Source organism: Columba livia, chromosome Z (genome assembly GCF_036013475.1).
Source record: "Columba livia isolate bColLiv1 breed racing homer chromosome Z, bColLiv1.pat.W.v2, whole genome shotgun sequence".
Taxonomy (NCBI): domain Eukaryota; kingdom Metazoa; phylum Chordata; class Aves; order Columbiformes; family Columbidae; genus Columba; species Columba livia.
The window spans coordinates 19,389,720-19,412,313 of record NC_088642.1 but is presented as its reverse complement, the minus strand read 5'-3'; the positions used below and the strand labels follow the sequence as shown (position 1 = coordinate 19,412,313).

At 44.0% G+C, this 22,594-nt stretch overlaps 1 protein-coding gene across 7 annotated transcripts in view; it reads left to right on the top strand.

Moving 5' to 3' along the window:
* Window positions 1–22,594, top strand: part of PDZD2 (PDZ domain containing 2) — a 206,103-nt gene that overhangs the window by 51,712 nt on the left and 131,797 nt on the right. For all 7 annotated transcript variants that reach the window (XM_065047500.1, XM_065047499.1, XM_065047494.1 and 4 more), the window contains one exon: window positions 10,053–10,883. In XM_065047500.1, the coding sequence (XP_064903572.1) occupies window positions 10,405–10,883 (479 nt within the window). In that variant the 5' untranslated portion in view covers window positions 10,053–10,404. The remainder of the gene's footprint in view (window positions 1–10,052; window positions 10,884–22,594) is intronic.

The following is a 22,594-nucleotide window of genomic DNA, read 5'->3' as shown; positions in this document are numbered from 1 at the left end:
CTATCAAGGTGTAGGTAGGTGAGTGCTTATTTCAAGGTCATATAGGAGTAAGTGACATCAGTTAGCACTTTTGAAAACTGGGTCACTTATTTAGGTGTCTAAATGTAAATTTGAAGTCTAACTCTGTTATTTATATGTCTGTAGTTTTGACTAGTTCTCTCTGTGTGTGTGTGAGAGAGAGAGAAAGAGCTGTGCTATTTTAAAACTTGGTAAAGGGATGTTTCTAGGAATCTACATTCTTAAAGTTAGATTTCTGCTGTGGTTACACAACTGTAAAGTAAATCCAGAAAAGCATCACTGACTTTAATTATGTTACTCCAGCTTTTTGCTTCTATAAATGATGTCAGAAACAAATTCTGGATACTCTGAAAATTCACAGTGGTGCTTCCCAGCAGCAGCTCTGAACTGTTCAGCAAATGGAAGAGATCCAAAGGATGATTAGGCATGTTGGCATACAGAGGATGCTGAACAATTGCAGAACTGAATGGGCGCCATTCTTCAAGGAACTCTTTAAATAGAGCTCTTCCATCATTCAACAAGCTTGCAATAAGCAAGCTTTTTCTGTTCTGCCACAGAACTGAATAGTCTTTAAGGGGCACATAGGTAGACAGATATTTTTAACTATCTGACAGCTATAAAAGTTTGCTTTGATATATTGTCTGGGACACCGGATTATGTGAGAATTAGCTGATTTTCAGTCTTGTCTTTGAAATAAGTAATTTCATTCTGGTTTAAAAGGATGCATAAAGGCAAGCCTGTGTTCCTTCAATACTCAAAGTACATCCAGCGTAAAAGAATATTGGAAAGATTTTAAAAAGTCATTTAGAGATTGCAAAGCTTTTCCATTGTCCCACCTGACCTGGACCCGAAGAAGAGGCTGTCTGCTGGAGACGGTTTGTGTAAAAAGAGGGTGAGGACTAAAGAGAATGGATTGTACTAAAGGCCTTCTGTGTTGGTGTCAGAAAGAGTTTTAGATTTGATCCTCTCATTAATAATGGATGGCCAGATGGATGCTTCCTCCCCTGCTGTCTTGTTTTTAATTTATCTGAATGATGGTGGAAAATACAGCCCATTGGTTAGAGCCAGGCAGTCTCTCCAGTTTAAAAGCTCACTGTGCCTGTCTCTGGATCTCCTCTTGTGCCATAGCAGTTTTGGCAGGTCGAAAAGTATGCTTGGAAGGTTTCCTTACTACGCTGAACAGGTCAAACAACCCAGTTGTTGTTTCATGTATGAAAGACCATAAACTGTGAATCTGCGTCATCACGGCCCTGGCTTCACATTTTCTTACCTTGTCCAAAACAACTGGCTTTGGTTTTCCCACCTTTCAGACAGGAGCTACCTGCATGGTTGCCTCACTGTCCCAAAAGACATGGCACTTGCTGTACCCAGGTGACATCAGCCAGTTCAACGTAGATGAGATTGCAGCAACATGCAGCGTGAGATGGGCTTTGTGCTGCCAGACTTTGGTGTGGCTGCTGGAGGCTTTGACCAACAACATGCTTCCAAGTTTGACTGTTAGTTGCTGACAGATGTCTTTTTCAGCGTTCAGCTATTCATAACATTCAGTAAAAATGTATCAGTAAAATCCCATAATGTTCCTGGTTCGGTGGAACTACCATGAACCCTGAATTCTGGTATCATTTCATACAATATGTTTTGGAAATGCATCTCTCTGTACAAACTTGTTTATGGAGACCCTTAAGTCTGGGCTCTGTGTAAAGCTGAGATTAAAGCCTTGTGGAGACTTCTGAGTAGATGGGAAATGTCCTTAGGTAGTATGGGAAAGAAGAAGGTGGGAGAGCAGTGATATGGAGTTGTATAGACATGGAATTAAAGGTGAAGGAGGTAGGGGATGGCTTCAGGGCTCTAGGAGTAACAAGCAGCTCCTACCAAGGGGTAGTGGTGGGTTTTGTGAGAACTGAGGCAGCTTCTCCTGAGCAATTGTGTAAGATTTCCTGCACAGATTTCGCATTTCTACACTTGGCTATTTCAGTGTCCTTTTGGTGAAATGTTCTTTGTTCTCAGGCCTAGCTTGGGCTGATACTATAAAAATCTTGGCAATTACTAGGTTTGATTTAGATGTTTTCACATCTTCTAATTTTTATGTAGTCAACACAAATACTTGAAAATCAAAGCAGTGAAGAAAGCGTTGCAGGGAACCTTTCTGCAAGAGCTGACAGAGAGTTTGCCACTGCTTTTATTTAGCTATGCTATGTTAGATTTCTTTTATTCTGTGCCCAATTTGTCTGGTTAACTACATGTTTTAGAGTAGAATCCATCTAATCATATTCAGACATCTTTATTTGACTTAGCTACATATTTTTCAGGCAATGGAGCAGAAAGTGTGCTCGAAAGATGTCATGAATCTAGTCTGAAAATAAAGATCTATAACAGGTCAGATAATAATTTCCTAAGAGTGCCCATTCCTCTCCTTTGGCCAGAAAGTGAGCCCATGGTGACAAGCTCAGGTGAGAATTCAGATGAAGTTAAGGAAAATAAATCCCAGTTTTGATAATTTTCATGTCTCTGTATTCCTCTTGGTTACTTGTGTTGAGGTCAAAACTGTGGCTGTGGTTTGACAATGCAGTAAATCCAGCTTTAGGGCTCCTACAGCTGGGTTAAAAGCATTGAGGCCATGAGATAAAAAATGCTGACTGCTATAAAACTCGCTGTCAATTCAAATTTGTTCAAAATCTCTCAAAGCCTGCCAGCATAAGATTTAAATTTTTATTGCCAGGTCAAATATCAGTAGTCTTCCTACGGCTGGCATAAAGCTGACCTCTAAATGTGCAGTCTAGCTAGTTCAGCAGAAACATAACTGTGTGCCCAGATCTCATTTGCACCACTGAGTAATCCAGAATAAAACAGTTTCACTACTGTCCTGAAGAATTTCAGACCTCAGACCGTTAAAACAAAACCATATTTTAGCAATTGCATGTCTTTTAGTGAAAAACCTCAGTTCAGCTCGTAGGTGGTTTTGGTTTGGTTTGCTTCCCCCCTGCCCCAGCCCCTTGTTACTTTTTTGCTATTAGTTGCTAACTAAAAATTAGAAGAAATGAAAGCAACACTTGAAGAGAAATTAGTAAATGAATGTCTTTTGTTGGTAGTGAATTTATTTCTCTGGTGCTGAAAACACACATGATGCCTTCATCTATATATAAAAGATTAACAGTAGCTGTTAAGTGTAACCTTTAAAGCAATTCTAAAGTGATCTTACTCAGGGGATGAAAAGAATTTTTGGAATAACTGTATGTATGTTTTTCTGGAGTTCTAGACTAGTCTGGAAATGCCAGAGGGGTTATCCCGGAGGACTGCACTTTGATTGTTTGCATAAATCACCTTTTAAAAATCAGTAATGGGGCATTTTAATGACCCTCTATATTTCCTTTTCCCCCTATGAGAAAGTAATTGTTGGAGCTCTTTACATCACTTCTTTGAGTATAATGTGGGAAGAAAAAGCTCAGCTTGTCTGGAAAAAAAAAAAAAAAAAAGAAGTTGTGGTTATGCCCTGAATATCCATATATGCTTTTTGACAGTTCCAGCCTCAATACACTTAAAGAAAATACTCATATTCTTCTGTAAGCAATTATCTAAAGTAGTCCTTCCTTAAGAAAGCCTAAAAGAAGCAACTTCTCTTCACCTACGCCACCTATGTTTAACTTGGTATTTTAAACGGAAAGGCTGGAGATGAAGAAAACAGTGTGTTACTTCCTGAGCCATAACTAAAAACTTTGATGCAGGAAGGTAGAAGGAGATATCCAGCTCAGTTACGCAAGTGGTATTTCAGCCTTTGAGAGCACATCTTATATGAGAGTGCTGTGTGGAAAGGCAGGTAAAGGCTGATTTTTCTGATTGTTAAGTACTCAAGGAATGAAGGTGAGAAGAGCTGATAAACATCAAGAAGAGCAGAGAGCTGTAGAAGCTACACATCCGTGGGTATACACAGATTATGAGTGCATCCATGCTGGAATACAGACCATTTCCAGCTATGCGGTGTGGTGGGACAGCAAAAGAGAAGAGATGTAAATGCTCTTTACTTTGAGTTAAAATTTGATGGGTTTTCTTGAGTAGAGGGTGAGAAAGGGTTGCTGTGATAGCTGGGGACCAGACTGGGTGATACCCAACATGATCCTTGTGGCTGGTGGCTGGCTGGAGAGGGACCGGTGTGCTCCGCTCGCTGGGTGGTGGTGGCACATCTTTGGGAAGAGGTATATACCTGGGCTGAGCAGGCTGCAGCCATGCAGAATGGCTGGTTGTTTCTGTGGCTGAACAGAGAGGAGTGGTACTTGGGCTGTTGGCATTGCTGGTAAGAAGGGACCATATTTTTTCAAGGTGTTTGCTTCAGCATCTTTTTGATCCTCTTGAGAGCATCTGACCCAAAAGCTTCATCTTCCTGCAAAGGAGAGTGCCTACCCCATGCTGTGGTTGTTTGTGGGTTCACCCTGTGGGCTCCTGCAGCAGAGGAGGGTAAATCTGAGCCCTGAAACCAACACTCAGCATGGTGTGGGTCTTTCTAAACTGAGAGACCACTAAGGGTTAAACCCCTTTGAGGGTCCTTCTCAAACTGTGTGGTCATACTGTCTCTGCACCATTATGACCATTTGAACAAGACTAACATTTGTGTCCATATCACACCCAGTCAATTAAGTAGGATTTCCCACACCAGTATCTTTCCAGTTGGGATGTTCTGAGTCTGCAGAATTTTAGTCCACTTACTTTATCAACAGACCCCACTGAGACCCAGATGGGCTGTAAGATTAAATCACTGGCCAGAGAGTGAGAATCAGTAGCCTCACAGGCATTCAGAGCAATGAGGACAAAATCTCTTTGGTGGAAAGTTGTCCTCAAGAACAGGGACTCCTGTTCCCAGGACACATGACTTGTGTCCCTGCAGGGCTGCCCATTCTCAGTGCTGGCTGGGTTTACTCCAGCCAAGTATCAGTGCCAGGGTAGGCAGAAAATCAGAGCCTTTTGTAAAACATCTTGTTTTCCGTGTGAGGCAGTGGGATGGTTTGGCAGGTATGTCACCTACAAAAAGTAAGCAAGGTAGTGGCAGCTCCAGTAAATTTTCTCCTGTGGGTCTTGAGTCTATTTTGGTGGAAGTCAAGGGCAAAAATCAATTTCATCGTAGCAAGGAGTTTGCCATTTTTATCAGGCAGATCTATTTTTTCCCTTGATGAACAATTTGCCACCTTTCTATTTTTTGCTCCCATTTGCTTTGGACAGGCTGAGCTGCTCTTCTCACCATCATAGAGGTGTTCAGCTCACTTCTGTACCTCCTGTTTCATCTGAAAGGAATATTTCCTATTTATGCTTGTCAAGAGTCTTTTTTTTTTGAAGACAGAAGGCTTTGTTTGAGAAAATAAAATCCCTTGAAAGTACTGTATAATTATCTACCTGATTATCCTAAGTGTCTGTCATGGCTCTGCAGTGAGCTCAGGGCTGTAGACAGGCAACCCACAGGGTATTGATGCCCCCAGTTTTTCCTGTGGGAAGGAGGAATGGGATTTTGAAGGCTGCCTGCCTCTGGTGGGGTGGAGTGGGCTGTCATCCTCTGTCTCTGGAGGGATGTGTGTGCATGGAGGGGGAGAGCCCTCCAGCAATGTCACTAAATTAAAGATGGATGAGTTTTGTGTGGGATGCAGATGCTTCTAAATGCCCCATCCTGCCCAGCTGACTGCAGGATTGAAGCTGGAGTCAACACCAAGTTGTGCCCTTGGCCAGTGCAGAGGAGATTAGGAGACTCTGGAGCTAAAACTGTGAGCTGCTTTGAAGGAGCCCCCAGTTCTCCAGGATGGACACTGGGGCATTGCGTTTGGTCTGGGGATAGTTTGCAAAGGGCAGTCCTTAACATGTCAACCCAATGTCAAAACTAATTGGATAAGAGCAAAACTCCTTAAATTATTAGGCCAAAAAGGGCCTCACAGGGTGATCTGGTCTGATCATCTCTAGAGCTTGAATTGTTTTGAACCCTGTGTCGTTACTGGGAGCCATACCAATGTTTGTTGTTGAGACAACGATAACGGCGTCTTTGTCATGATTCAGTGGATGTTGCTCATTATATGACTTCTCACTGTGCTCTCACTAAAGCAGAAAATGATGCTGAAGGAAAAAATTAAGAGAGATTGACATAGTGAGATCTACTCTCTCTGTCAGCCCAAGAGAGGTTGGCTTCAGTCATTGCTCCTGGCAGGTATTTGTCTAACACACTGCAGAGACCATGGGTGATGGAGACTCCACTCACCCAAGACAGTGTCCTCTTGTGCTTTGGTATTCTTTATTATTGTTTCCTGACTGCTAACATAAACCTACCCCAGTGTGATTCACATCCATCACTCCACCATGGGCAAGGGAAATAGATTGCTCTTTTCCTCCTGGTAACTGTGGGGCATTTTGAAGTACATGAGGATCTTCAGCTTGTGTTCTCACACCCCACCTGCAATGCTTTCTCCTTTTTAGACTAGCAGGCCCTTATTTCTAGAGTATATCTGAATAAGTCAGCTTTTCTAGATGGGTAGTCATGTCAGAGCTCTGCTGCAAGTGGGCAGTTTTGCTGCTGAGACCTTCCCAGCCCTGTGTGAGCCTGGTAGGCTTTGTCCCTCTTGACACATCCTGGGACAATGATGCCTTTTTGCCCCCCAGCAGCCAGACTTTATTGACAGGAATGATTCACTACAAACCCTGCCTCTCTTTCTGAATATTTGCCATGTAGCCAACCCCACATACATGTGATTTTCCTTTTGAGTACTCTGCACTAGTCCTTGCTGAACTTTATCCTAGTTTCTACACAATGTTTTGGGTTTATTTTTAATTTTTGCCAGGATGATTTTAGATGCTAATCCTGTTCTCCAGTGTGTTTGCAATCACTCCCAGCTTCGTTTAATCTGCAGATTTAATAAGTGCTCTCTTTCATCGTCCAGGTCACTAATGAATGTGCTGAGCAGAACTCGACTATATAGATCCAGCAGAGTTCTGGTCACAGTGTCCCTGTGTTGTTGCAGAATATCATTAATAACTACTCCCTGGGTATGGCTTTATAGTAGTCTCATTTAATCATGTTTCTCTAGTTTATTTATGAGAAAGTTGTTTGAAATGGTGTCAAAAGCTATAATAAAGCCCAGATAAATGACATCTAACAACTTCTCCATTATGAAAAGAAATTAATTTGATTTGATACATCTTTTTTCTTGTCTCTTCTATATCCGTTGCTGCTTATATTTTTGTTATCTACCATAAACTGTTTCTTTGTTTGTCTTAGAGTTTTTCAGAGGATTGAAGCTAGATTGACTGATGTAGTCTCCTTTTATTGCTTCTCCTTCTGCCCTTGAAGACGGGCATTGCACTTACCTTCGTCCTGGCTTCTGGCACCTTACCTGTCTGACCTCTCGTGGGTGACCAGGAGGGAAGTACCTCAGATGGCTTCAGCTGGTTTTGTAGGGAATATAAAAGGTGTTTTGTCCTACCCTGCTCATCTGCATATACTGGACTTGGACAGAGATCTCACCCTGGAACAGGCAGAGAAGAAGACAGTATACCTTTGTAGTGATAATGTGTTGTAGTATTAACTGTACCAATCCCCTGTGCATAGTATCCAAATTTAACAAGGACTAAAGCAAAAAAATCAAACCGGTGTTAGCTTTTTCAGTGTCATTTTTCAATAACTTTCTCTCTGTTTGAGCAACAGCTTCCCAGACTGTCTTCTTGGTATTAATATACATGTAAAGGGTAACATTTTTTTTATCTTCTGCAAGTTTCATTTCATTTTTATGCCCTCGTGTTTCTAATATCTCTGCCTGTGTGTTCACACTATTTTTTAACTCCTGCTCAGTAACCTTTTTGTGTTCTTTCTTCTTGTCTTTGAGGTAAATGAAAAGCTCATGATGCTGCCAAGTCTTCTGATCCTTCTTCTGCATTGAGATGTTATTGTGCCTGTGTCTTTTAAGCACAAAATACTGTTTCTTCGAGAAACTACAGTTCACCTTGATTTCTTTTTCCTTTAAACTCTTATCTATGAATTCTTGCCTAGCGTTTTTTTAACGTACTGGATCCAGACATTTCTGTTTTGCTCTCCCCAGTCCCTTGAATATGGTAGAGCCTGTCATTTCACAGGCACTCTTACACGAGTTTCTTTCCACATTCTTACCCCAAACACATCCCTCTCTGAAGGCACTTCCCTACTGATTACCTGACCTATCGGTTCTGCGAGGATGTTTCTCTGAAGGCACCAGGACTCTCTGTCTCCCGCTGCTTTCATTTCCTAGCAGATATCTCATGCTTGTACCCTCCCATTACCATTGAATCAGTTGTTATCAGGCAGCCTGATCCATTTAATCTTCTTGGTTTGGGGTTTGTTGTACTCTTCCCCATGGCTTTTTTTTCTCCTTGTATTATTAAACAGAAAATGTAGCAGTTCTTCCTCCTGTGTTCTGGACCTCAGAGCGAGTATATGCATCATCCTTGGTATATCAAGAGATGCTGCCTCTGCTTTTTCTCTGCCAGTCCATATGTAAGTTATGCATCTTTATATCAGTATTCCAGATCTATGTCTTACTACAGCAAGTTCCAGTTATGTCAATCATCACTTTAGTCTTCAGTGAAATCTGAGATCTGAAATATGACATAAGTCCTGTGTTAAAAGCAATACATTCACCAATTCTGCATTAGATTTCTAAGATATTCAGAGGATTTAACCCTATTTCCTGGTCAATCTGTTGTATTATTTCCCCTTCTTTTTAGACCTCTTCCCAAGTGGCTTTTTTGTTCTTTCCTCTGGTTTTGTACCCTATGTCTCATACCCTGAGCCTAACTCAGAAGTCCCTCTCACTAAGCAGTGTGCCAGTTCTTCCTTTCCTGAGCTGATGTCCATCCCTGTTCAACCACTGGTGTAACATCGCTCTGTTTCTGAAGACACTGGGGATCTCCTAGGAGCATCATGCCTAGCCCTGATGTGTTGTCCTTCTCCCTGTCTGAGCTCACTTGGGGTCACTCCTGTCCATCTAGGCAGTGCCATGCAGCCAGGGATGTGGCAGAGCACTTTGGATCCAGCTTCTGGGCAGCAGCATTTTGCAAGAGTCTCCCTTTATAATCGTGCTCTCAGGGTCATGGGATGTTGCTACACACTCTTATGCTTAATGTGAGCCTTGCATCATGTCTGCAGGAGCAGATGTGCAGGCTGCAAGCTCAAAGTTATTGCCTTCCTGGTGCACAGCTCACTGAGCAGCATCTGCTGCTCAAAACTCCCGAAAAGAAATGGGTCAATCAGACTTGACTCACATCAGGGTTTTCCCTTGTTTCATAGATGCTAATGATCCTAGAAAGCAAACCCTTTGCCACCCTCCCTGCTTGCTAACCCGCCAGCTCTCCCTGCCTCCTGGCTCCCTGTGAATCTCCCTCTCCGAATAGCAGGAAACCAGGGAATTCACTTGCACAACTCTTGTCCTGTGAAGCAGGTAGCCACCTCCCTTAGATGCTTTACCTGCAGGGTGGGTTTAGTCTGATTTAAGCCACTGCTGCCATTAAGAGGAGGGTCCCTATTGCCTGTCCTCACCCTTTGTGTTTGCTGCTGCCCATCCTTCTTGCAGCTTGGTGGGGAGCTAAATCAGAGAAGTAACCAGATTAAGCCTATCCCAGCCTCAAAGCGCTGGCATGGAGGAGGGCAGAGCTGCCTTTAGCAGTGGCATCAGCCAGCTTCAGGTGCTGGTGAGACCAGCATCACATTGTGCTCCATCAGTGGTCCTTGGAGTGGATTTGGTTGGACTGAATGTGCCTGGAGCATCTCCTTTGCTCTGGTGACAGGTCTGCAGCTGTGGCAGGAGCATCCTCACTTCTCATCAATTCCCCGTTTCACCGGGGAGGTCAGGAGCTAATCGTGACCTTTTATTCCCTTGCTGAGAAGAGCAGCTGGTGCCCTCAAGTGGTAAATCGCAGAAGGAGAGCGACTCCAGCCGTGCAAGCTCGGCTTTGGGCTCCTGCCCTGGCAGGATACTGGGCTGGGGCTGTTGGACACCTGTAGTATTTTTGGCACTCCTAACCATGTTGTTTTCCCCTTGCAGGACAAGACGGCGTGGTGACTGTGGTGGGAAGGAGCCATCGTTCCCAGCAGAGTGGGGACTGTGACAGCAGGTGTACCAGGATAGCCACAAATGCTCCCCACTGTTTCATCCGTTGACCTTTTCATCGGGCCAGCTGCAGCTTGTTCACACCAAACATCCTGCCTTGACTGTGCTTTTGGCCATCTGGAGCCCAAAAAATATCCCTGAGAGATTAGATGGGGCTTGTTTTATGTCTGCAGCCCCACTCCAGCATGGCTCCAGGGGCTGCAGGGAGCCACGGTGGGCAGCAGAGCCAAGGTCCGGGGAGCCGGCTGGGGACAGAGCTGCTGTGAGGTGATGCACAGGGACGGCAATGCCCATCACGCAGGACAACGCGGGGGTCTTCCTGCCCCTCCTGTGCCAGTGGCTGCAGAACAGCCGTCGGGAGGGGGATGAGGGTGCCGAGCAGCGTCTTTGCCGCTCAGCTGTCCAGAAGCTGAGTGAGTACATCCAGCTCAACTTCTCTGTGGATGAGAGCAAACTGCAACCTGGGAGCTGTGGGACTTCCGATACAGAGATCTGCACCATGTACCTGGCCCAGGAGATGCGAAAAACTGAGGTTCTTGGGCTGAGCTTTGGGAACATCCCTGCTCTGGGGGACTACGGGGAGAAGCGTCGAGGAGGGAAGAAGAGGAAGGGACATAAGGGGCCGGTGCTCGATGTCGGGTGCATCTGGGTGACGGACTTGAAAAAGAACAGCCCAGCCGGGAAATGTGGGAGAGTGCGCCTGAAGGATGAGATCCTTTCTCTGAACGGCCAGCTCATGGTTGGTGTGGACGTCACCGGTGCGAGGTAAGGGTGGAAGAGCAGCCGTCACAGCTGCATGTCGTGACACATGATGCAGGTTGCAGTCGGTACTGATTTATGCCCCTGGGAGAGCCCTGGGTTCCTTCTTAAGGTCTGTAGAAAACAAGTAACAAAAAAAAAAATAGATAATAGAAAATAGATAATTACCCTACATATGCTACTTACACATCCACCAGAGAATCTGGAGGGGTCGTTGTGTCAAAAAATAGTATGTCATAAGCATCAGAGGGTCTGTGCTAAAAAAGGAGTCTTCCTGGGTTTGATTAAAACTGCTCTTCTAAGTAATAATGAACACAGACTCAGCAGCACCGGAAGGTTTTTTTTACAGGTGCATCTTATTTTTGTTGACTCATTTAAGTTGAGGGAAGCATTTTTGACAGCTAAATGTTGTCTGGGAATTTTTCAAAGCAAAACATTTGTGTTTTCCAGATTGAAACAACTTCATTTTAATAAATTCCCTTTGATTTTATTGCATTTGCTCTCTTGTGCTGTCTCCTGTCTCAGAAAGCTTGAAACCATTAAGAGTTCAAATCAGACATGAAGGCTATTGCATTGATATAGATTATTCTTGCTTTTTTATTTCGGCTGCTGTATACTGTAAAATCAGTTACTGGCCCTGCTTTACTCTTTGTGGGTGACAGACTTGCTCACGTTTCCCTTTGCAAAGGCAAAAAGACTTTTTTCTGCTAAAGATGAGGATGCAAATGTTCATTCATACCTAAGGCTGCAATGAACCGGAGGCCATGAAATGCTCCCTTTCATGCCAAAGGGGGTTCATCTTGGGGGCGGACAGTTTTGGAAACAAGTAAAGTGGCCCTTCTTTAAAAGGAAACTGTTGATCCGCAGCCTGGGTAATCCAGCACATGTTATGGACATGGGAAGTAATATGCCATTTTAGATCAGCTGAGAAAGTGCTCTAGCAAGTGAGACTTGCAGTAGGAACACATAATAAGTTCTAACTGAAATAACCTGTATACTGAAACGAAACAACAAACCCATCAAACTAAGCCACTTTACAGATTCATCCGGTGAGAATATAGCATTGACAGGAAGAGTCATTGGTTATTTATCTGCTGCTTTAGTTGTCAGGCTTGCAAAGCCATGATGGCCTTGGGGTAACACTCTTGAGTTATAATCCTGCAAAGTGCGTGACCTGTGCTGCCAATGGGTAGTGAATGAGGCAGCAGTTTCGGGGGGACAGTCCCTCCCAATTCTGCCATGTAGCAGAATAAAAGCAGCAGCTCCTCAATCTGTGGATGCTGGGCAGGTCAGCCTGGCTGTGGTTTTGCAGGTGTGATAACAACTCTCTGTAATTTCAAGCCTGTAATTCAATGAGTGTATAAACGTTGGTGCTGTGGCAGTACCAATAAGTGACACCCCAAAATCTGAGAGGTTTTGTGGCAAAAAGCAGTTAGTTTGTTGTTCCCCCTTTACCAGATGTCACTATTCCTAAAATCCAAGGGAATTGCTTGCAGTGGCCAGCAACAATGTTATCTTATTATTAAGGCAAAATGACAGATAACACCCAACGGAGTCCAAAGTTTTTGGGTAGCTGTTCTTTTTATCCTAGCCCTGAAGGCTTTGTTTTGAGCTTGTTCCTTTCGGAAAGCTCTGTTATAAGACCAGCAAGCTGAGACTGCTGCTAATGAGAACCAAGTGCTCCATTTTCCTTAGCTATGTTTTTGGCCGTTATGAAGACAGAGTTTTGGTGGTGTGGGGCCAGTGTTGTTGTTCATAAAATCCTGGTTTAGAATATTCTACATCCAATTTAGGCCAAAATTTAGGACATCTCTGAGTCAAAATCTGATTTATTTTCATTATCCAAAGCATCCTTGCCTAACTTACTGTCAGCTGCTATTTGACAAGGGTGATGTTGATGGATGACAGCTTGGGACCTTGGAGTGCTTGTTTTTGGTTCTCAGGGAGCTGGCTGGTAGCTCCAACCCCATTTTACCACCTTGTTGATCTGATCTGTTCCAGGATGCATTGAGAGTCCTTCAGTAGGTTTCTGCATTGGGGTGCTCAGAAGGGACATAATTCTGTCTAGGTTTATAACAGGCTGAAAGGCAATGCCAGCTTGCCTTCTGGGAAGACTTGTTTCGAAGAAGATTTCCTGGAGTATTTCCATATTGCTGCTACAGTGGCAGTAGCAGAGCCCTTTCCCCTTGGCTGTTCAAGGTGTTGGGGCAGCACACCACACTGAATAGTAGCCTTGGCTCCATTTCTGTCTGCCTAAATTATTCTCTGGCTAGATGAAAAACTCTTCCAGGTTGATACAAAGGGGTGTGAGTGATATGATTTGTGATGTGATGTACTAATGTAGCCTGTGCACAGCCAGTGAAATTAAGATACTCCTTAGCTCCTGTAGCACCAGGGTGGATTGGGCAAGCAAAATCACTGCTTGCATGTTTATTCCTTGCCCACCAAGTGTGCCAGGGCAGCCCTACCTTTCCTGGTGAGCATGTTGTCCAGACTGTTGTTTTAGGGAATCTCCTGATTTATTTCCATAACAGTGGGGAATTGGGCATGATCAGATCATATATCATGTATCATAGATCATAGAAAGTCCTGAGTTGAAAGGGAGCCACAAGGATCATCGAATCCAACTCTTGTCCATGCATATGACAACCCCACAGTTCACACCATGTGTCTGAAGGCATTGTCCAGTCTCTTTTTGAACACTGTCAGGCTTGGGCCCATGACACCTCCCTGGGGAACCTGTTCCAGTGCTCCACCACCCTTTGGGTGAAGAACCTTTTCCTAATGTCCAACCTAAACCTCCCCTGGCACATCTTCCTGTCATTCCCTTGGTCACTGAAGAGAAGAGATCAGTGCCTGCTCCTCCTTCTCCACTTGTGAGGAAGCTGTAGTCATGATGACGTTTCCTCTCAATCCCCTCTAAGCTGAACAAACACAGTGACTTTAGCCACTTCTCATATGGCTTCCCCTTCCTTCGCCAACTTCATAGCCGCCTTCTGGACACTCTCCAGTAGCTTTCTATCCCTTTTATCCCATGGCACCCAGACCTGCACACAGTGCTCCAGGTGAGGCCACACCAGTGCAGAGCAGAGCGGGACAGTCACCTCCCTGCCCGGCTGGCAATGCTGTGCTGGGTGCACCCAGGACACGGTTGCCCTCCTGGTTGCCAGGACACACTATTGGCTCATGGTCAATTTGCCGTCAATCAGAACCCCCAGATCCTTCTCCACAGAGCTGCTCTCCAGCATCTTGTTCCCCACTCTGTATGTACAGCCAGGGTTGCCATGTCCCAGCTGCAAAATCTGGCACTTGCCCTTGTTGAACTTCATGCGGTTGGTGATTGCCCAGTTCTCTGATTTGCCCAGATCCCTCTGCAGGGTCTCTCTGCCCTTAAGAGTGTCAACAGCTCCTCCCAGTTTTGGGTCATCAGCAAACATACTAAGCAATCCCTCAAGTCCCAAGTCTAAGTCATTTATGAAGACATTGAAGAATGCTGGCCCTAAGATGGATCCCTGCAGAACCCCACTAGCGACTGGCTGCCAGCCCAACATAACTCTGTTTACTAGAACCCTTTGAGCCCAACCTTTCAACCAATTGCTCACCCACTGCACTGTGTGTTTATCCTGCTGTGTGCTGGATGTCTTGTCCGGGAGGATAATGTGAGGCACAGTACCAAAGGCTTTACTGAAATCCAAAAAGATTGCATTGACAGGCTTCCCTTGGTCACCTAGGTGGGTAACCTTTTTGTAGAATGAAATTCGTCAAGCAAGTCTTTCCCCTTATGAACCCATGCTGGCTGGAACCAATGACTGCGTTGTTGTTCAGGTGTTTTTCAATAACTCCCAGAACAATCTTCTCCGTGATTTTGCCAGGCACAAAAGTGAGGCTGACAGGCCTGTAGTTGCAGGGTCATCCCTGTTACCCTTCTTGTAGATTGTGACAATGCTTGCCAGCTTCCAGTCTTCCGGGACCTTTTCAGATTCCTAAGAGCACTGAGGTTCTCACGACTCTGCCACTTTGCTGGGGCTTACCACCTGGGGGTTACCACCTCTGCAGCAGGCTTGGCAGAAGTGTGCTCATGTACCCTGAGCTTTGTGTCACCTCACCTCCAACTCCATCCCACCACACAAACCCTCCCTGTTCCAAGGGGCTAAAGCTGATACCCTGGACAACAGGAGAGGAGAGGCAGGGGCACGTGGTCCCTTCTGCTGGCTCTCCTATGGATGTGGGCCAGCCTCTAGAGAAAGCAGGGGCCAATGTCTGGAGCTGTAACACACTGGGCAGCCCTGAACAGACTGCACTCTTTTGGCACCTGCCTGGGGCAGGTCCTGTGCCTACAGGTCCTCAGGTCTTGGAGTGGTGATGGGGTCAGACACAGCGCAGAAGAGCAGCACGCTGCTTCTTGGAGAAGCCTGCTGGTGTCATCACTCATCTGTCTCTCCCTGTTTCCTAGGGAGAGGGTTGAATCTGACTCCTTTATATAAAAGTTATTTATTTGAATTCCACCTGATGGCCATGTAAATAGCAGAAACAGATTGATTATTGCTGAGCTTAGTTTTTTGTTGTTGTTGTTTTTGTTGTTTTTTTTTTCCTTTCTTTTAATTTAGAGAAACATTATGCAGTAATATAATCATCAAAGCTCTTTAAGCTCTTTGCTTAACAGGGTATTATTACATTAGAGGGGAATGATGTAGGTGGTGGCATTTTGGGTGATGTTAGTGACTGAGGGAAAATTATGGCTCTCTTCAGAGTTAGCAAATTGTGTGTGTCCATCAAACACAATTGCAGGGAAATTATCTTTATTGGAGTACTGAATGAAGGTTAGTCAAAACTCTGCATGTTTATTTATCTTCTGTCTATACAGCTGTATCTCTGAAACATATGGGTTATGTTCCCCCAGACAACAACTTCCTATGTATTTTGGAACTCCTCCTTTCATTTTGAGCTATCACTTATTTACTGGACAGAAGCTTTTAGTATTCCTGCAAATGACAGATGAATCCTTCATTTCTTGAGCATGACTGAATGGGGCTTCATTGAGCAAGTCCTGGGAGGATTGCAAAAGAATTATTTTGTCATGAATATCATTCAGTTTGAAATATTTGATTACGAATTTCATCAAGCATAGCTGCAGTGCTTGGACACAGCTACCATGTACATCTAATCTTCAAAATAAGTGCTGAGTAGATTTCCAAATTCAAACTTTTTGAAGAAAGCAGAGTAAGATACATTACAAGTGATGACAGTGTGGTATAAACATGAGATATTGCTATAATTTTGTCATTGAGAAAACTCAACCACTACTTCAAAATATCATGTTTCTTGTCACAAAAAATGGCCAAGCATCGCCATATATGGGAATACAGTCAGAGAACTGATTGGCTTCTTTTTAACCCACAACCTGGAGTCACACTTCCAAAAAATGAACAGAGAAGTGTTTTGACAGCCATACCTTTGCATAGCATTTTCTTAGTCTCTCTTCTTCAACCAGTATCCTGGGGGAGTTGCTAGGACTCCCCCCCAGCACATATCCGGCATGCCGGATATCAGGGAAATCAGTGTATTTTTAAAGGAGCTGAGAAAGACCTTCATAAATCAGATGTGCAATGGAGAGTGAGCGTCAAATGCCACTACTCAAGCTGAAGCTTTGACCTTACATGAAGCTGGGGGTTTCCTGCAGAGTCAAAGTCTTTCCTGAGTGTTTGCTGCTGCTGCATGTCACATCTACATGCTCCAGGACAGCTGCAAGTACAAATGTAATGTCCTGGTCCTCCTAACAGGTCAATGCTATTAGTAGTTGTGTGATATATGGGCATTCTAAACACAGCTCTGCTTCTCTGTAAGTGCTAGCAGCTGATTACAGAGCACAATACTGAACGTCTAACCAAATTACAGGTCTCAAAATGTGCAAAGCACTTTGTGCTGCTTGCCTGTGGCAGTCAATAACAGTCCTGGGCTCAGCTGGATGAAATCTTGAGGTTCTGTATCAAAGCAATCCTCGCTGGTGCTAGAAAGCCAGTATGCAGTCCCTGGCTGTGTTTGGAGCCAAATTCTGCTCTGAACAGTGGGCTTCAGGAGGGTGCTTTTTTTCTTTGCCCCTTTGTTGAGAGGCCTGCATGCAAGGAGATGTAGAGCAGTACATCTGCTGAGGGTATGGGAACAAAGAACGTGGACCTTTGCTGTGTCTGAGTAGAGCTGCTTAAAAATCTGACAGTGTGGTTTGAAAATGGATGTTTCAGAAGAGCACACCTTTCAAGGCACTTTTTATTGATGTCCCCCTTCCTCAGAAGTCTGAACTGAGTATTTTTTTACCATAAACTACTTTGTCCCTATCCCTGCAATAGAACAATTTTATTGTTGGGAAGAAAAACCTCCCGAATGTGGTCACTCTGATATCAAAGCGCAGTGCTCCAGTTTTGCATCTTCCATGGGGCACCACTTCCTGCCGTGATGTGGTGATACACGGGCTGTCTGCGCTGTGGCCACTTTGTCCCTGCGCTGGTGGCCACAGTTGTTTGTCGAGCATCTGCAGGATTTTGTAGCACCGTGTTCTTCAGCAATGTGTTCAAAAAGGCTTCCAGATGCTCCAAGTAGCATGTGGGGATGGCATGCTGTGGGAATGGGGAGCAAAGGCTGTATTGCCTCTGCTTGTCTGCTGCGTCCTCAGGTGAAGTTTCTGGTAAAAAATCTATTATTTAATAGGGTCGAGCACTAGGGTGTATGAATTCCTGTGTTATGGTGGAAGGGGAAGTTTTTAAGTTTCTGTACCTGTGATGGACTCCTGTTTTTCTGGAAGTTGTTGTGGATTTATTTTGCATTTGGCAGAGTAATCTCATTTATACATACTTTTTCTTAAGGAAATATCAGCCCAAGAAAACTATGCCTGGTCATCACAGAAAGCTTTGTCTCACCACAACCCCACCTCCTGGGCATGTCAGGTTGCATGGATCGATTGCTTTACTGTGTTTCCTCACCTCCTTCCTAAAGCAGAAGTGCTGCCAACACAAAGTGCTGCTCAGTATAAGCAGCTGCTTTGCCTGGTGTTAGCAGGGCCTTCTCTTGGTTATGTTCATAAGAAAATATTTTTGTTTTAATAGGAAAACAAATGGAAATGTATCATGGCCCTTTGCCCTTGGCCAAGGGGCAAACATTTCTGTGCGAGCTCCTTGTTAAAATATTAACAGCACTGACTACACAGAGAAAAACAAACACAGTGGTCCTGGAGACTGCAGCCTCCAAATACAATCTCAGGGAACAGATTTTGCATAACTGACCTAAAAAATAGCCCCAACCTATTGTGGAGTTGGATATGTTTCTTTTTTCATATCATATTACCAATCTTCATGCTGCTACGTGAGGCCACAGAGGCTGGGACCTGGGGCTTGCTATCACAGGCATGGATGGGAAGCATACGCTGACATGCCCTCCAAGCTGCCTGGCATGTGAGTCCTGAGGATGGAAAATAAGCAGCATGGGGGGATTTTGGCTGAGGGTTTTCTCCTCCAGTTGAGCTGCTGTGGGCAGGGAGACAGTGCATGTGTTACCAACCTGTGCAAAATCAGGGAAGCCTAAGGATGTCTAACATTTCTCAGGCACAGTGCAAGTCTCACTGTGCTCCTAAAGTCTTGTAGACTGCAGCACGGAGCCTCCTCTGAAGCATGGCTTCCATATTTTATGCTGAAGTAGGATATCAATTCCCCCCCTTAAAATATAACAGGATTAAGAAACCAAAAAAGAAATGTTTTTCTTCCCTTTTTTTATGTCTTCAGGAACGGTATGAGCAGACTTAGCCACACATGTTGAGAAATAAATTACTCTGAAGAAATGAGCTTTATCCCAAATCCCCTCTCAAGAGCCAAAGACTTAAGCAGAAGGTCACTAATCCCCAGACTCAGCAGAGATCATTTAGCTTGTTTGTCCTATTTGCTTTATTAATCTGAGTGTGGGTTCCCTCAGTTTCCCCCCTGCACCCTCTGATTCCTGCCTTTCCTCTCAACCCCGAGTGCTGAGTGTCTGCAGAGCCAAACCCATTTCTTTGTAGCAATGGTTATTTGCAGCATCCCACTACTATGACTGCCTCTTCAAAGTATCTTCCAAGCCCCTCATCCTCCTCAGCTTTGCATCTTATTGATCTTCTTGCTCAGCTCCATTTTATCTAAAAAACTTAAAAGACAATGAAGATACTCCCACCAATTTAAATGGCTCATCCTGTATCTGTTTGCATGTTTGTCCCAAAATTTAGGGAGCAATACACTTGTTGCTGCCTTCTACACACTGTTGCCACTGAACAACAGAATTGGGCCCTCTTGGTCAAAAGTGTGATCCCTAGAGGGCATACACGAATAATTAGGCAACATCCCCAGAGTCATCTGCAGCAAATGCTCTCCAGCCCTGGCTCCGAATGCTTTCTTTTCAGAGGGATTGCATCAGTCTTCAAAAGACTTGGACAGAGGTTGGTGGTGTTGCCTTAGGAGGTGTAAGAGCTTCAGAGGTTATAAAGTGGCTGTCATGAACTTTTTTGGTGTGCTTTTGCTTTGTTTCATTGAGCTATGGAAGCTTTGCGTAGAGTGCTGTACTTTGCTGCCAAGAGGCTGTGCATCTCCATTAAATTTGCTGTTCTGACCACACTGTAATTACAAGAGAACAAGCCCACTGTTTGGGAGGGAGCTCTGCCCTCCCCACTCATCTGCTGTGGGAACAGCCTGGTTTGGTGACTCAGCCTCGTGCCTCATCATTTAGCTCTGAGGCCAAAGTGCCAGCACCTTTCCATCCTGAATGGGATTTTCAGCCTTGCACACAGCAAGCATCCCATGGTCTTAGGTCATTTGGAAGCACAGTCAGGATGCAGCAGAACTTAATTGGCAAATGGCTGGAATGCACGAAATAGGGTCATTTTTTTTCTACCACCCATCCAAGGAGCAGGTGAAGCCTTCAGCCACAGCAGCAGCTATTTTCACAGCCTCTCCAGCAGCGGATTTGCTAGCACAGCACAGGGTTTTAGCCATCAATAATTAAAAGGAGAGATGTTCAAAAGCACAAGAAAGGAACATTTTGTGCCCGTGATTCTTGTTCTTTCTATAATGCTTGTGCCCTTACACACCAATTTGCAATGTGCAGTCATTCACAGTGTCTCTTCTAATCTGTAAATGTGAATTTCTCTTTGTACTCTGGAAGTCCAAAGTTTTTCAAAAAGTAGGCTTTGGGCTAAAGACTGATTTCCATGAGGCAGGAGCACTGAGCTGCAGGAGGAGGAGAAAGCAACTGGTGCCAGGTTACTGTGTTGAAGTGAGATACATGGCAGGTTGTCCTTTCCCAACTGTACCGACTGATGGGCCATGAATCCTGGAAAGGCCCAGCTTATCCAGTCTTCACTGAAATGTATTTTTCTTGTAGCTTTGGGCTAAGCAGAGCAGTGTTCCCATTCTCGGAAGAGTTTGGGAGCTGCTCTGTAAGGAAGCGGCAGCCATATCTTCTTGACAACCTGACGTATGTGATGGTTGTTATCCTAGGACAACACTAGGACTGAGCCGTGACCCTCCAGAGCTTAAAAGCATTAAAGGTGGTGGCATCTTAAAACCTGCTTATCCCCTGTCACTGGGAATCAGGTCTGGCTTGGAAAGGACAGGAGTGGGGAGTGTTAAAGATAATGAACAGGAGATGGTTCCACACACAGAGGCTGTGCTCGACATCAGCCTCAGAGAGACAGCTTGTCAGCATGAACCTGCCATCTGCGGCCATAAATGAGAGGGTAAATATAAGAAATGTAGGTGTGATCAGCAGAGAGGCAGGTATATAACTCCAGAGAGAGCTGCTGCAGTGAATGGCTTTGGGGCTGGGCTTTTTTTTTTTCCTGTGGAAAGCTCATTGCTCTTCTTATCTGATGTGACACTTGCCTCCAGCTCAGAGCAGTATCTCATGCTCCTCAAAACTTATTTTTCTGTCTCCTTTCTGTCAGATGTAGGCTAAGATGGGAAGGGCTTATACATCACTCGCAGGCTCTGCAGCATCACTCACCATTCTTACTTCTTTCTCTGGATGAAATGTATGACAGTCAGCAAGATCATCTGGGCCTTCAAAGGAGAACACTTTTAACAGACCAGTTCCAGTAAAAAGATAAGTTGGCAGGCACTGCCAGAAGGTTTAGGGCAGCTCAGGAAGACTGGTACCTGCTGAGACAGGATAAGAGTAGGGCAAATGTGATTATTAGCAGCAAACTTCACCCTAGAGCATCCAAGACTCAGGAAGCTCTGCTACACTGAAGACTTTTTAAAGAGACTGTGAGGAACCAGGGGTGGATGGAAAATGGGTTCAAGCTTTTTCAAAATGCAACAGAACTGTTGAAATGTGACTGAAGGAAAGCATTGTTTCTGCTGATGCCTAAGACTTTTTTTTCTCTCATTTAAAAAGGTGCTGAAGTGTGTTTTTTCCCATTTCCTTACCAGGTATTATAGACAGCTGGATGATCTTCTAAAAAAAAAAAAAAAGAAACAAATCAACAAAAAACAAAACCCCAACAAACTGGCAAAATTAAAAGTTGCTAAATAGAGCACCTATTTTGACTGCATTTTCTTGGTCTGTTACTTGATCATTGGAATGGGTTCAGGCTAGCAGAGTAACTATTTGATGAAACAAAAGTCGGTGATGTCCTCCAACTCATCCTCATGCACATCCTCATACACATTCACCACCAAAGTGGTTCCCAGTTTTTCACAGGTTGAGTTATTTTTGTTCTGGTAGTGAAGAGAAAAACACGGACATTTTGTAACCAGTAAACTTCATGGTACCATCTGTCTGAACACTGAGCCCGGATGAGGAAAATGAGTGAGAGATTGGGGAATTCCTTCTTGAAAACTCACAGATGATTAATGGACCCAAATTTGTATGTGATGTTTTCACTGAAAATGGATTCTAACAAACACCCTAATTGTTCTGCTGAAAATGATGTTTCATATTTTCATTTGTAGAGAAGTTCTGCTAAAAGACAAATTTTTCTTGGTTTCCTCTAGAGGGCAATGTCTTATAAATATTTTAAGCATTTTTTGGGTTATGTCCACTGGGAATTTAGCCTGTCTTATGTAAGAATTCATAAGACAGCAGAGAAAACTGTTTCTATATGTCCTTTTTAGGATGCATATATATGTAATATAATTACTCTAGTTGTTTCTTGGGTTTGTTCAGTGCATTCACTAATCCCTTGAAGAAACATAGAAATATGTTTTACATTTTGTGCAGATTTGCCTACATTGGAATGCAGAGAGGGAACTGCTCATGAAGACCTCACTCTGATACCTGTGCTGCTTGAAGGACTTTCAGCAGCTGCTTCTTATTTTATCCATTGTAAGAGAGATTACAGTAGAGTCCTTTGAGAATGAAGTTACCAGCTGATGTAGCTTATGCTGGTAGCTGGAACATCAATGTAAAGGATAAATCTAAATACCAAGTCAAAGTGGTCCACAGGATCTGGGAAACAAAAGGGTTTTGTGCTAATACTCATTTCCGTAATAACTTGGGTATTTCCAACTTTATCAATTGTATTAGTTGCTTGATAGATGTTAGTAACAGCCCAATTTTCAAATTAATTGTCCAGATAAACAGCTGCTAAAATTAGTATATCTAGGAAGTGCCTGTCTGTCTGGTCCTTCATAATTGATCTTAAAGGATATTTTCTCTTATTTTTGGTCACTGTAGTGTAAAAAATGGCAAATATGGGTAAAGGT